We start from the raw sequence: 15,823 nt of genomic DNA on the forward strand, positions 1-15,823 counted from the left end.
GTAAGCCTACAAAAAGTTTGTTTTCATATTCTATTTTAACTCATTGCTACGTATCTACCACTTCTCCCAATGGAAGTGTAACGATGATACCAAAGCCAGGAAAACCAGCCGATAAGCTTACTACCCACTTTCTCTAAAATATTCGTGAGAAAATACCTTAGTAAAATAATGGGAGTAAGAAGCGTCCAGGTAGCCATATCCGACCACCAGTTTGATTTTAGGCAGCATCATGGGACCCCAGAGCAAGCACATCGAGTCGTCCACCACATTTTAATTGCTTTCGAAAACAAGCAATTCAGCTCTGATATTTTTTCGACGTCATGGAAGCTTTTGACCGCATGTGGCATGATGGATTACTTCATAAGTTGAAGTCCCTACTCCCAACTGGCCAATTCCTGCTATTAAAGTCATACCTGCACGACCGTAGTTTTATGATCGAGGTGAGCGGGGGAAGATCAAGCATTCGTATTGTTCGTGCTGGCGTTCCGCAGGGAAGCGTCCTGGGCCCAGTACTGTACACTCTGTTCACTTCAGACCTACCATGTTCCAATGAACCGGGCACATTTCTGGCACTGTCTTCCTTGTTAACTCCTCCAGTTGAAACGAAGCGTCAAGGATCACGTAGGAATTTCTGGACTCGTACGGCAAGTGAACCAACAGGTGGAATAATGCGATAAATAAAAGTCGCAGCACTGCAACTTCACCCTTAAGGGGGTTTCCTGAATTAGGAGGCCAAAAATTAGTTGTTTTTCGCATTTTTTTTTGGAAGGTAAAGAAACGACCAAGCTTCTTGCAATTTTTGGTATATTTTTATACATATTTAAAGCGCTTAAATAAATTAAAAAAAAAAAAAAAAATTTCAAAATGGCGGACTTATAAGTAGTTCACTGAAGCGCCTCGTCACAGCAGTTCCTAATTGGCGGGAAAGATAACTAAAAAACTTATTGACCGATTGAAACGAATAAAGGCTTATTCTCTTTAGAATTTAATTCTCTTCTAAATAGACTAAAACGGTTGTTGAAAACCGCTTTTTATATTTTTTACAGCATGTTAAAGTCAATATTGCATTTTTCGGGATAAAATATCAATATTGCATTTTTCGGGATAAAATATTGACTTTAACATGCTGTAAAAAATATAAAAAGCTGTTTTCAACAACCGTTTTAGTCTATTTAGAAGAGAATTTAATTCTAAAGAGAATAAGCCTTTATTCGTTTCAATCGGTCAATAAGTTTTTTAGTTATCTTTCCCGCCAATTCGAAAAATGAGAAGTGGAGAAAACGCGCTTCAAAGTTCACCAAGCGCCTGCAAACCTGCTCGGCGCTCCCTTGCTTTCATCTCTGTATCTTCGAAAATACTTCGAATTGGCTTCTGAAATTTTTGTGGTATGTTCTTAGATAGTTTATCTATCGTTTTAAGCAATAAAAAAAAAATCGATTTTTTTTGCCTCCTAATTCAGGAAACCCCCTTAACGGAAAGATCCTCCCTAGGGTTGATCTTCATGACGACGCCATCCCACAAGCACCCTAGGCGCAGTACTTGGGTCTGGTCCTGGAATCAGTATACAACGAATGTTGCAGCCTTGGTAATAAAATGTTTAAATCGATTGTTACGCCTTCTATGATATACTGCATCCAATTCTGGGGCATGGCTTCTGACTCGAACGTTATGAAGGTCCAAAGAGTCCCAAAACGAGCGCTGCGCTTGATTGCTAATGCCCCTTGGTACATTAGAAACAATGCTCTGGCAAGTGACCTCCACATTCCCTCTATCAGGGAGCAGATCAACCGGCACTCGAGCATGTATAATGAACACCTCACAGCTCACACCAATTGCTAATCGGTTTCCTTGGCCAACACGACGATCAGAAGAAGACTCAAACGAAGACATCCCGCCGATATCTGGAGAAAAGGAAGACATACTTTTGGCGTCCTAAAGCATTAAACTAGTATTGTTCACATAAAAAAATTGTTAATTCCCTGTCTGCTATGTGCCATGTTATTTTCTGTTCGTCATAATAATCAACGTTTTATAACCATTAAGTTTGCTGATCAACGTTAATATAATTTTTAATGTTATGCTAAGAAAAAAGCTTTTTCAGGAGAACACTTTAAACCGGTGATCTTCTCCGATGAAAATAAGTTCAAGCTTTTATTTAATAGTTTTAGTGTTAGTGGTCAAACCTATTCAGTTGTTTGGGAACGAGACACCCTGTATTGGGTTTCGCTCTCTTTGTTTTTGATCGCCGCTGCCGGCGGCCTTATCAGCGGTCGCTAAGCGAGCAGCGCATCGCTGCACATGCGCGCGAGCTTCTGCCCAGTAATTTTCCATTCATTTCTAACTCCTAACTGTAACTTGTTTACGTCTTCGACTAGCATAATCGAATGACGTGCATAGCCAAAGCTTAATCAGTCACATTTTTGCTCTCAATGCAATCAAACGCAGCGCGGTCGACAATATTAAATGTAATTGTTCGGAAATAAATAAAATCATATTAAACAGTATACACTAGGGCGGATTCATTTATAAACATTCCGGAAACTGGTCCTTCGAGCCGGATTCGCCAAAACTGTTTATTTTCGGTCAATTAATTTAATTATTGAGGTTTTTGTCAACGGTGATCTATAGTTTTCAAAATCGTATAGAGTCGTTATCTTTTCGCGATCGCCATGCGGAGTGTGATTCAACAACGGGGCTTTTGTAAAAGCCAAATCACACGGGCGCATAATAATGCCCTAAAATTTGTGGATGACATTCAATCAGTGGATACAATTGTGGTGCGCCTGTCTCAAATCCAAGACAATTATTTGCGGTTTGTGCGACATTCGGAAGAGCTGTACGCCTTCCAATCGGAGTCGGATTGGGAGAATCCGGACGACGATTTTGATGCCTATGAGGAGAAACATTACGCTACACACGCAATTCTAAGCAACACTCTGGAGGAGTTACGGCGTGATCAAACGTCTAACAATATTTTGGCCACTGTGCAACCAGCAGATGCGCCCCAGAGAAGCCATGTGGATTTCCAGTTCGAGCGAATCAAACTCCAAACTTTTTCCGGGAATTATGAGGACTGGAAACATTTTTCGGGTATGTTTACGGACTCGATTGCTTCCAATTCGAGCCTGACGGATTGTCAACGATTTCATTATCTCAAATCGTACCTATCCGGAGACGCGCTTAATTTAGTCAAACATATTCCTGTGACTAATGAGAACTATCGGGAGGCATGGGATCGGCTTGAGCAGCGATATAACAAACAATCGCTAATTATTCGATCATTCCTCAACAGTTTCATGACCCTTCCCAGTGCTACGTCTTCTAATCTCAGCACAGTGCGGAAGCTGGCCGATGGCGCAGATGAAGTTATTCGTGGTTTGCGAGCCCTTGACTGCGAAGAGAGGGATCCTTGGCTAATCTTCATCCTATTGTCAAAATTGGATACCGATACTTGCCAAGCTGACCATCAACCAATTCCTTAAATTTCTCACCTCTCGCTGCGATACTTTGGAGGCTTTTCACTTAGTGCGACCAACCCAAGCTCGACGCGCAGCCACAACGCACCACGCAGATACGCATCCTAGACGAGAAGAACCCAAATGCACATCGTGCCAGCTAAATCATCAACTGTTCAAGTGTCCTCAGTTCAACGGACTCGACATCACAGCTCGCCGGGAGTTTCTCAAGACGAAAAAGCTATGTTTCAATTGCCTCAGCCCAAGTCACATGGCGGGTAACTGTACATCGAGACATACTTGTCGGATTTGTCGCCGCAAGCATCACACCCTGGTTCACCCTGGCTCGGCGCAGCCAACTCAAAATGGTAACTACTTGGAGAGAGCCCGTATGGACAGCCGCGATCGTCCATCAACCTCACAAGCGGCATCTACAATCGGCCAGAATCAACCGCCTGGTCAAGAGATTCATGAATCAGGCAGGTTCGCAGACTCTGTTGCCAACCATCCTTGCAGACGTCGTCGACGCCTGGGGAAATACTACAACCTGCAGGCTGCTCTTGGACACTGGGTCCACAATCACCTTAGCGTCGGAATCATTTGTCCAGCGAATAGGCGTACGTCTAACGCACGCCCATCGATGTCATCGTTGGATCAGATCAACTCTGGTCTCTGTATACTGGAGAACAAAAATGCTTTGGTAACGACGCTCCTATCCCTCTGAATACTGTTTTTGGTTGGATTATTGCAGGCTCTTACAATGCATGCGATCATCACCAGACTTTAGCCGTTACTCATCACGCGGACCTAGACACGATGGTTCGTTCTTTCATGGAGATGGATAATATACAGCCTAGCCAGGCTCTTTTGGACGACAACGATCCCACAGAGCGTCATTGTGCTGCCACCCACACGCGCTTGGAGAACGGGGTTTACGTCGTCGAGTACCCCTTCAAGGAGCATGCGCCGCCTGTTGATTCAACTTTACCGCAGGCCATCAATCGCTTTCTCTCGCTGGAATGCAAATTTCGTCGATCTCCAGACTTGAAGCAGCAATACGAAGCATTTCTGGACGACTACTTGCGACGTGGTCATATGGAACAGCTGACATCGGCTCAAATGGATGAGTCCCCAGACACCTGCTTCTATCTGCCGCACCACGCTGTCATCAAACTGGACAGTTTGACTACGAAATGTCGCGTAGTTTTCGATGGATCGGGAAAAGACAGCTCTGGAGTGTCTCTCAATGATCGACTTCAAATTGGCCCGCCCATTCAACGCGATCTTCTCGGCGTTTGTTTACGTTTCCGGCAGCACCCATATGTTTTCTGCGCGGATATCGAGAAGATGTTCCGAGGAATTCAAGTCTTCAAGCCGCACACCAATTTTCAGCGCATTGTTTGGCGCAAGAACGAGAATGAACCACTGCTTCATTTTCGCCTACCTACGGATTGGCGCCGTCACCATTTCTGGCTGTTCGAGTTCTCAAGCAACTAGCTGAGGATCACCGCCACGAGTTCCCCGCTGCAGCCCACGCGCTTCTACACGACGCTTATGTAGATGATATCCCAACAGGGTGCAACTCATTCGACGAGCTCATGATTCTCAAAAACGAGCTGATTCAACTGTTGGATAAGGCGCAATTCAAACTACGGAAATGGAGTTCCAACAGTTGGCGTCTTCTAAAGTCATTGCCAGAAGAGGACCGCTGTTATGAGCCTATCCAGCTCCTCAACAAATCAGCTGCGGATTCACCAATCAAAATTCTTGGCATCCAATGGAATCCCGGAAAGGACGTCATGTACCTCAATCTCAAGGAGTGCGATCCGACCATTTCTCCGACGAAAAGGGAACTCTTGTCGCAGCTATCAAGAATTTATGACCCGCTTGGATTGGTAGCGCCGGTCACAGTTCTACTCAAGCTCATCTTCCAAGAAAGCTGGACAAGTGTTCTGCAATGGGATGACCCGATTCCTGAAACTCTACGCTCGCGCTGGAAGGCCTTGGTGGAGGATTTGCCGACACTTACGCAGTGTCAAGTACCACGATACATTGCGTCACCATTCCAAGACGTTCAACTACACGGATTCGCCGACGCATCCGCGCACGCGGATTTCAAATTTTTTCAAATAACCCTAGTTGCTGCCAAAACCCGTGTAGCCCCGATCAAGCCTGTTTCGATCCCACGTTTGGAACTGGATGCTGCTTTACTTCTTTCTCGATTGCTCTCGATTGTCAAAGCCTCACTAACGATTCCTATTTTCAGCACGAGCTGCTGGACAGATTCAGAAATTGTGCTACACTGCACTATGGGGAATTTTGCCATTTCCGTGGTATTTAGTCATTTTATCAAACTTTAAATATTTGAGTTTTTTTTATGTAAACATATTAAAAATATATGGCTCTATAAAATGCAGTACCAGAAATGTTAATTAACAGTGCACTGTTAAGCCTATCCACTGTTAAAGTCGGCTGTTTTAGCCAAAATGCACGTGATTGAAAATAGCTATTTTTTATTCGGTTACTTTGAAAGTGAAAAACTTAAAAGTAGAACCAATTTTTGATTAAAGTTTTGATGGAGACCAATCGTACTGGTAATTATTATGTGTAGTGTGTACTAATATATTGATCTGTGCGTGTCTTACAGATATATTGCGATTTTTCTAAGTGTTCCTCTAAGAAAATTTTTTTGAGAAAATATTTAACTTTAAAGAGACATATAAAAAATATATGTCTTTGTATTGCTGTACGTCCGATATATGTTGTAGAGGCATTCATTCTAAATAAAAGGCAATTTTTCTCAATGTGCACAAATCCGCACAATCTGCGTAATTTAATTTTTTTTTGCAGGTCTTTTCGAGCAAATTTTACCAAGAAAAAACCATTTTCCAAGTTAATTACATATAAATATTAATGTCTCAAATCATTTTACCAGTTTAAAAGGCAAAAGCTAATTTTTTTGCATTAATGTAAGTGCCAAATGGAAGTTATTAGCGAATTTGAAGGCCTGGACCTCTTTTATGAAGAAATTGAATATGAAAATTACGTTTTTTATTTTATATCTGACGAAGAGCTTGAAAATTAAGACAATGTATTTTTTTTATTATGTTTTTAAAATATATTATTTGAAAAAAAGAAAAAATCTCCTTATACAATTAAAAAAAATAAAAATAAAAATAAAAAATTCGTCAAGCGAGGGCGGAACCACGCCCATTTTTCCAAAAATCATTTCTTATGGAGTCCATAATTATAATAAAAAAAACCGTTTCGAAATATATTATTTAGTTTAAAAGTTATTAATTAATACCATAAAAATGGCCAAATTCCCCATAGTGCACTGGCTTTCAGCTTCCCCACGAAACTGGAACACATACGTCTGCAACCGAACGGCTGAGATCCTGAACGACTTTCCTCGCAGCTGCTGGAATCATGTCCGCACAGAGGACAACCCTGCCGACTGTGCTTCTTGTGGACTTCATCCGTCCAAGCTTCTGGAGCATCGACTGTGGTGGAAGGGTCCATCTTGGCTGGCCACACCGACCTCTGAGTGGCCACCGTCTACAAGCAAGTTCAGCGTATCTTCAAATCTCGATGTCAACACCGAAGAGCGATCTGTCAAGCCCACAACTCTACATAACTTTCCTGACGAAAGTATCTACGAGTTACTTATCCACAAATTCTTTACATCCGAAGAGTTGCAGGCCGCACGATGCCGACTCATCCGACACGTGCAACAAAATTTCTTTGCCAGAGAATATGCGCAGCTAGAGAATCGACGCCCGCTTAATGCTAAATCGCATTTAATTCGGTTCTCCCCATTTCTGGACGATCATGGAATTATGCGAGTCGGTGGAAGAATCGACAAATCTACAATCAACTTCAACGCCAAGCATCCAATCCTAATACCAAAGGATTCACCACTAGCTGGACTCCTGGTTTGACATTTTCACGTTTCACATCTGCACACTGGAGTTGATGCTACGTTCACCAATCTTCGTCAGCAGTACTGGATTCTGGGTGCACGCAATCTGGTCAGAAAGGCAGTTTTCCAATGCAAACGCTGCTTTCTTCACCGCAAAAGCACCAGTAACCAGATCATGGGAGAGCCAATCCCTCGAGTTCAGGCTAGTCGCTGTTTCCAACATACAGGGCTGGATTACGCTGGACCGATCGCCATCAAGGAATCAACAGGACGAACTCCACGGATCGGAAAGGCATGGTTCTCTATCTTTGTCTGCCTAACTACAAAGGCAATCCATATCGAGGTCGTCAGTGATCTGACTGCAAAGGCCTTCATCGCCGCCTTTCAACGATTTATTGCCCGACGAACAAAGCCCACCGATCTGTACTCGGACAACGGAACCACATTTCATGGCGGAGAGCAAACTTTGGACGACATACGACGCCTAGTCATCGAACAATCTAAAGATGAGGAATTGGCTGGATTCTTCGCCAACGAAGGCATTTCTTGGCACTTCATACCCCATCTGCAGCTCATTTTGGCGGAATGTGGGAAGCCGGCGTTCGTTCCATAAAACTTCATATGCGACGGATACTTGGATCCAAGGCTCTTACGTTTGAGGAACTAGCGACTGTTCAGACCCAAATTGAAGCCATCCTCAACTCTCGCCCACTGTGCCCAAATCGGGATAATTCGTTGGACCCGCTGACTCCCGCTCATTTCCTGACTGGAGCTCCTTATACTGCCCTCTCTGAACCCTGCCGTCTGGATATGCAAATCAATCGACTGGAGAGGTGGAATCAGCTGCAAGCTATGGTCCAAGGGTTTTGGAAACGGTGGCACATGGAATACCTGACATCGCTTCACGAACGCACAAAATGGCATCTAGAAACTGAGAATCTGAAGATCGACACACTGGTTGTACTCAAGGAGCCTAATCTACCTCTCTCTAAATGGATTCTTGGACGCATCAGCGAGGTGCACGCAGGATCAGATGACAAAGTACGGGTCGTAACAGTGAAGACGGCCCATGGATCCTACAAACGCCCAATTACCAAAATTGCTGTCTTGCCTCTGTGCTGAACGACCGTTCAGGGGGGCCGGTATGTTTGGGAACGAGACACCCTGTATTGGGTTTCGCTCTCTTTGTTTTTGATCGCCGCTGCCGGCGGCCTTATCAGCGGTCGCTAAGCGAGCAGCGCATCGCTGCACATGCGCGCGAGCTTCTGCCCAGTAATTTTCCATTCATTTCTAACTCCTAACTGTAACTTGTTTACGTCTTCGACTAGCATAATCGAATGACGTGCATAGCCAAAGCTTAATCAGTCACATTTTTGCTCTCAATGCAATCAAACGCAGCGCGGTCGACAATATTAAATGTAATTGTTCGGAAATAAATAAAATCATATTAAACAGTATACACTAGGGCGGATTCATTTATAAACATCAGTTAAGCCAAACAATTGAGATTTTTACTACTGTGTTTTTGTCAGAAGCAAAGCTTTTAATAATATTCTCATTTCTTCTCTTCCATAGATTCAACTATTTTTAGGATTTGTTAAGGATATTTACACAACTTTGCCAAACCATCTCACATCTATTTTTGAAACATCGAGTGAAATTTGGATAAACGATTTAAAAGATTTAAACATTGAAGTGCTTTTGTCTGAAGCGTATTCTGTAAAAACTATACATGTCGAAAAACCCTTGGAAAGCAACACTCAGCAGATCGTAAGTAATGTTTTTTAAGCTGGTACTTATCGGCTTCCCCGAAAAATCGTGCAAATACAGCACTTTCAAACACAGACAAAAAAGTATGCGATTGCCATCGGGATAGATGTAGAAAATTCCATTTGTATACCCTTGTAGGGTATTATAATTTTAGTCCGAAGTTAGCAACGCAGTGAAGGAGTCATTTGCGCAACCCTATAAAGTATATACATATGTATTCTTGAACAGTATCACCAGCAGAGTCGACCTAGCCTTGTCCGTCTGTCCGTTTCTATGCAAACTAAACCCTCAGTTTTAAGCTACCTAAATTAAACTTTGCATATAGTCGTAGGATCGACAAATTTGTATAAAAAATCAAGAAAGAAAACACGCCGAAGTTTGCATACCCATGCAGATATTATTTCATTACATTTTACCAGGGACCGTAATCATTATAAGGAATATTTTAAAAATTGCTTTGTAATGATTACTTATCGATTTTTAATTTTTTAAATCAAGACTAATAATTATTTTTGAGCAAAAAAAGTAAAAATCACAAGTAATCATTAAGCTTGAGCAAAAAAAACATAACTCAAAAATAATGATTATTCGTGATTTTTATTTTTTTGTTCAAAATAAAACTCACCAAGCAAGAACTTTTGATCCTTTAAGGATATTGCCAATATTGTCCTATGTCCTTATGAAGGGACCCTAGAGCAACAATTGACAACAACAACAACAAAATGTATTTTACCTGTGTTTGTTGCAATTATTTAATATTAGGTGAGTTTTATTTTGAACAAAAAAAAAAATAAAAATCACGAATAAACATTATTTTTGAGTTTTATTTTTTTTTGCTCAAGCATAATGATTATTTGTGATTTTTATTTTTTTTGCTCAAAAATAATGTTTAACAATAGAAGAATAAATATAACAATTAAAATTAAAAATCATCAAGGATATTCATAGTGTATCCTTAAAGGATAAAAACGTGCTAGTCAAGCTTGTTCTATGTTGATTGGAAGTGATTGATTTATTCATTTAAAAATAGCGACAATAATCATTATTTACGGTCCCTGCATTTTACCTATACTTATTATGTTTACAGTTGACAGTTACAGTTTTGCATTCCCAGCTTTACATTTTCTCTACATCTACCGATCGTTTCTATGACAGCTACATGTACAGCTGTTTTCACTGAAATAGCAGTGCCCACGACCTGCATGTTTAAGATTGGAAAATACTGTTACAAACACTATTTTCATAAAAAAAAAAATTGTTTCATAAAGGCTTAGTGTATTTAATTATTAACAATATCACAATCATTTAATTTAGGTAACATAAACCTTTTGGAAGATATATCTAATAACACAACAAAAATCTATATTATGCCGTTCATTGAAATAGCAGTGAAAAACTAAAATTCTTTATAAATTTAAAAATATCGTATAAGAAACCTATTTCTTCTTAAATTCTAATTGACTATGATCTAATATTTTGTTAAATAGCCTTTAGAAGCTATTACAGCCTCATACTTGGGTGGCATGGAGTCCACCAAGTCTTAGCAACGCTTGAGGGGAATATGGCCTCATTCCTCCTGCACAAATTGCCAAAGCTGCGGCTTAGAAGTCGGAAACTTCTTTAATACGTAGCCCGTGATGTACCCCATAAGTTTTCGATCGGATTTATATCCGGGGACTGTGCAGGCCATGGCATTGCATCCACCTTTTCATTAAGAACCGACTCCTTGGCCACCTTGCTGGTATGATTAGGGTCACTGTACTGCTGAAATGTCCAAATTAATGACATATTTTCCTCAGGATACAGCTGCAAGACAGTTTTTAATATTTGGACATAAACATAATGGTCTTTGATCCCACTGATCATATATACGGGACCTACAACGTTGCATGAAAAGTATACCCATACCATGAATTTAAGGCCACCGTGCTTTACTGTCTTCAGCGTATGGTTTGGGTGGTACTATGTATTTGGAGGTCGACAGACATATTGTCTTGTCCTATTCCACCAAATAAAACCAGTTTGGAGTCATTTGTCCAAAGGATATTACGCCATTTCAATAGTAGTAGTTTAAGTGGCTATTGACGAACTCCAATCTGACCTTGATATGCCTTTAACCAAGCAATGACATCTTCCATGGACTTTACGAATTCAAAATTTTTTCAATAAGTCCCCGGCGAATGGTCCCATGACTGATTCCCATGCCAATTCCCGCTCATATATCCCTAGAGGATGCAAAAGGACGAGCTTTGCTGAAGCGAAGTACGCGTCGAGCCTGTACAATTGTGGTTTTGCGAATCGTACCTCGGTTTTTTTTTGGGTTCGGTTCATATTTTATGATTTATAAACTATTTTAAAAGAACAATTTGAAAGATTTGGAGTCTCTTTACATGTTTTGCCCTTCTTTCTAGGCTAAGTTATCTGATACCTTTCTCTCATGGAGCAGTGAGGTCCTGCGCCCACTAAAATACTTTTTTTTGCGTTGTAAAGGTGTATTATAGTATAAACTATAATAACGACCTTAATTTAACTCATTTTTTACAAAATTAGTAGAAATTTCGGCACCTTTTGCAAAAGAAATTTAAAAACTGCTATATCAGTGAACACCCAAAACGAGCTGCATATGTGAAAAATATCAATAAAACATAAAAATAGAGCCAATCTAACGGAATTTTTTCTCGATTCTTATCTTTATGTTCCATTTTACAAAAACAATGTGCAATAGATCAGCTTGTAAAAAGGAATATGTACAAAAAACATTTTGAAGTTGTTCCTCTGTCGCACTGCTATTTCAGTGAACACAGCTGTATATGATATAGTTGTCCAATTTTCATAAAATTTATATCGCTCAGTATATAAATAGTTATATTGATTAACAGTAACAGTACAAAAAAATAAATTTCAGATAATTTCTTATTCGTTTTTGATTTGGCTCGATTTTAAGCGTTCTTAGTTCACAGCTTGATACTTTACAGCTTAGTGTCAAAACCGAAACTAGTTAAATTAGTATACCCTTGCAGGGTATTATAATTTCAGTCAGAAGATTGCAACGCAGTGAAGGAGACATTTCCGACCCTCTTAGGAATATATATTCATGATCAGAATCAACAGCCGAGTCGATCTAGCCATGTCCGTCTGTCCGTCCGTCTGTCCGTTTCGACGCAAACTAGTCCCTCAGTTTTAGAGCTATCTGAATGAAACTTTTTTATAGTCTTCTATATAATCTCACTATTTTATATGTCGAAGCGGGCCGGATCGGACGACAATATAATATAGCTGCCGTACAAATGTTCGATAAATTTTTAGAAAAAAAATTATAACTTGTCTGTATTTCAACATTTTATATTATTTCAGAATTTCGGTTTTAATTTTATGAAAATCGGACGACTATATCTTATAGCTGCCATAGGAACGATCGGCAAATTAATAGGAAAAAATATATCTTCGTTGTTTTTCAACGTATTTTCATCTACTCTGAGATATGACTTTTGTTATTATTTCAGAATTTTGGTATAAATTTTATGAAAATCGGACAACATCATATAGCTGCCATAGAAGCGATCGGTAAATGTAGAGAAAATGTAAAGCTGGAAATGTAAAACGGTAACTCTCAAACTGTAAACATAATAAGTATAGGTAAAATGTAAAGAAACTCTGTTTTGTGTGTGTTTTCAGCATTTTATTTATGCTATGTATAAATATAAAACTTTTATATATTTTCTTGTATTTATTTTTCTAAATATTTAACCGGAATGGCTTGATTCTTAATGATCCAATTGCAATCTGCAAGGGTATTCAAACTTTGGCGTGCTGAAGTTAGCTTCCTTTCTTGTTTTAAATTTAATTTTTGTAAATATTGTCTTTTATATACCCTTACAGCACAGTCTGTTTCTACGGACTCTCAGTTCAGAAGCTATCTGAATAAAGCCTTGCAAATAGTCCTCTAAGTATTCACAAAAATGTATATAAATAATGTATAAATTAATATATATTTATACATTATTTATATCATATATCATATATCTCCTGATCTAATTGCATGTTACAAGGGTATAAAAACTTCGGCGTGGCGAAGTTAGCTTGCTTTTTATACCCTTGCAGGGTATTATAATTTCAGTCAGAAGTTTGCAACGCAGTGAAGGAAACGTTTCCGACCCTATAAAGTATATATATTCTTGATCAGCATCAACAGCCGAGTTGATCTAGCCAAGTCCGTCTGTCCGTCTGTCCGTCCGTCTGTCCGTTTCTACGCAAACTAGTCCCTCAGTTTTAAAGCTATCTGAATGAAACTTTGCATTTAGTCTTCTATATACTCTCACTGCTATATATGTCGGAACGGGCCGGATCGGACGACTATATCATATAGCTGCCATACAAATGTTCGACAAGTTTTTAGAAAAAAAATTATAACTTGGCTGTTTTTCAATATTATAGCATCGTTTTTGATATATAGCCATTGTATATTATTCCAGAATTTTGGTAAAAATTTTATGAAAATCGGACCACTATATCTTATAGCTGCCATAGGAACGATCAGGAAATTAATTGATAAAAATTATAACTTCGTTGTTTTTCAACGTATTTTAATCTACTTTGAGACATGAGCTTCTGGTATTATTTCAGAATTTTGGTATAAATTTTATGAAAATCGGACGACTAAATCTTATAGCTGCCATAGGAACGTTAGGGAAAGTAATAGAAAAATTCATAACTTCGTGGTTTTTCGACGTATTTTTATCTACTTAGAGAAATGAGCTTTTAGTATTATTTCAGAATTTTGGTAACCATATTATGAAAATCGTACAACTATATCATATAGTTGCCATAAAAGCGATCCGTAGATGTAGAGAAAATGTAAAACTGGCAATGTAAAACTGTAACTGTCAAACTGTAAACATAATAAGTATAGAAAAAATGTTATGAAACTCAGTTTAGTGTCTGTTTTTGGCATTATAATTTATAATATAAATATGAAAACCAATCTGCAAGGGTATACAAACTTCGGCGTACCGAAGTTAGCTTCCTTTCTTGTTTTTTTTTTTGTTAATGTTTCGTTTAGTCATAATATAATATATATTATCTTCGTTTCAGTATAACCTTCTTCCTCGTGGCATATTATCACTAAAAGTGTTGCAGGAGCTGCCAATAATTGTTGTTTTGATGTACCAAATATATAAGAATGCAGTACATCAAGAGGTATCCGAATTTATCCCTTTAATATTGACAACTATTAATTTGCAACCAACTATCACACAAAGGTAATAATAAAAATAAATAAATAAATATCTATCTATATTTATATAATTACCAACCAGTATACTCCCAGTGCTGGAGCTAATAAATTATGAATGAATAGGGTAAGGTGGGGTAAAGCCGACAGTGTGGGTAAACCCGACCTCCCTCTGTTTTCGAAAATCGGAAGCACTACGCAAACTAATATTAGTGTTGTCGTGTAGAGCATCGAAAACCATGAAAATGGTGGTATGACAGCATTTTATTAGTCAACATTGAGATGGTCAAACGACAACAAGTTTGTTTTCACAATTTTGACTTTCATTTTCGTGCAGGATATTTCTTTTTGTCAAAGTTATCGCATGAAAAGGTAAGTGGATTTAGATTCTTTGAATAAAGTCCTACAAAGTGCATATAAGTTTGGTTCATTTTTTTTCATAATTTCTTTTTTAATTGCGTTTTTATGAAAAATTACGTGGTGGGGCAAATTCGACCTCTAAATAGTGGGGTAATTCCTGCCGCAAAAAAAGCCAAAAAAAACAACTATCACACCAAAAACCATCAACATCGCAGCCAACCAGACGTTCAACTCGAACCAAAAAACGCCAGCAAGCTATTTGAGCAGCGAATCAGATGATACTGATTAATTATTTTGCTATTTTCATTTTTTTAATTCTATTATCTTTTATTACCATTATATAATATAACATTGATTGATTTATCATTGCAAAACCTATATTTAGGTTATATCTGTACTAAATCAACCAAAAACATAGGCGGTCGGGTTTACCCGATCATTTTTGAACATAGCAAAAATGAACTTTTTCGTAAAACGCTTGTATCTCAAAACTTTTCAAAGGTATGAATAAAATGCTATGAATAGAAAGTTGCGCAGAAGTCTAACCTTTAATTTGGTATATATAACGACTTGATCCGATGTAAAATAAGCATGTTATAGCCAAAACCATTTACTAGGTCGGCTTTACCCCACCTTACCCTATACAAAAAAAGTAGCTAATTTCGAAAAGCCACTCCCATGAATTAAAAATCAATAAATGTTAAAATAAAAAACGATTTTAGCGGGTTTTCTAACAATTTGAGTTGGTGTGGAAGATATCTGACAAGAAAGTTTTCCTATATGTTGAATATCTGCACCATCTACATTTGTGCTGGCAGTATTAAGATGTGATGCTCAACAACTTCCTAGGTACATTTTCTAAACTCTGTGTCTTTCATCTGGCTTCAGTACTATCTGATTTATGCTTATTCATAAAGTTGAGCATAATTACATAATTACTTTTATTACTTTTTATAGTCATGGATGCTTTCATATTTTAGTAGTTTATATACCCAGCTGGGTATAATATCATTTTAGTCAGAAGTCATTTCCGATTGTCGGATTGACCATCTTTATATTAATTTGGTAGCCATATTCTCTACGACA

The 15,823-nt window shown here is 38.7% G+C and overlaps 1 protein-coding gene across 5 annotated transcripts in view; it reads left to right on the forward strand.

Annotated features, from left to right (window-relative positions):
- The window catches only part of Nipped-A (Transcription-associated protein Nipped-A), a 177,043-nt gene that overhangs the window by 24,508 nt on the left and 136,712 nt on the right, over window positions 1–15,823 (forward strand). For 4 of the 5 annotated variants that reach the window (XM_070283344.1, XM_070283347.1, XM_070283348.1 and 1 more), the window contains exons 3-4: window positions 8,953–9,147; window positions 14,239–14,405. In XM_070283344.1, the coding sequence (XP_070139445.1) occupies window positions 8,953–9,147; window positions 14,239–14,405 (362 nt within the window). Of the gene's footprint in view, window positions 1–8,952; window positions 9,148–14,238; window positions 14,406–15,823 lie in introns of those variants that run through there. The other variant, XM_070283345.1, reaches the window with a different exon arrangement.

Source organism: Drosophila kikkawai, chromosome 2L (assembly GCF_030179895.1).
Source record: "Drosophila kikkawai strain 14028-0561.14 chromosome 2L, DkikHiC1v2, whole genome shotgun sequence".
In the NCBI taxonomy this organism is placed as follows: domain Eukaryota; kingdom Metazoa; phylum Arthropoda; class Insecta; order Diptera; family Drosophilidae; genus Drosophila; species Drosophila kikkawai.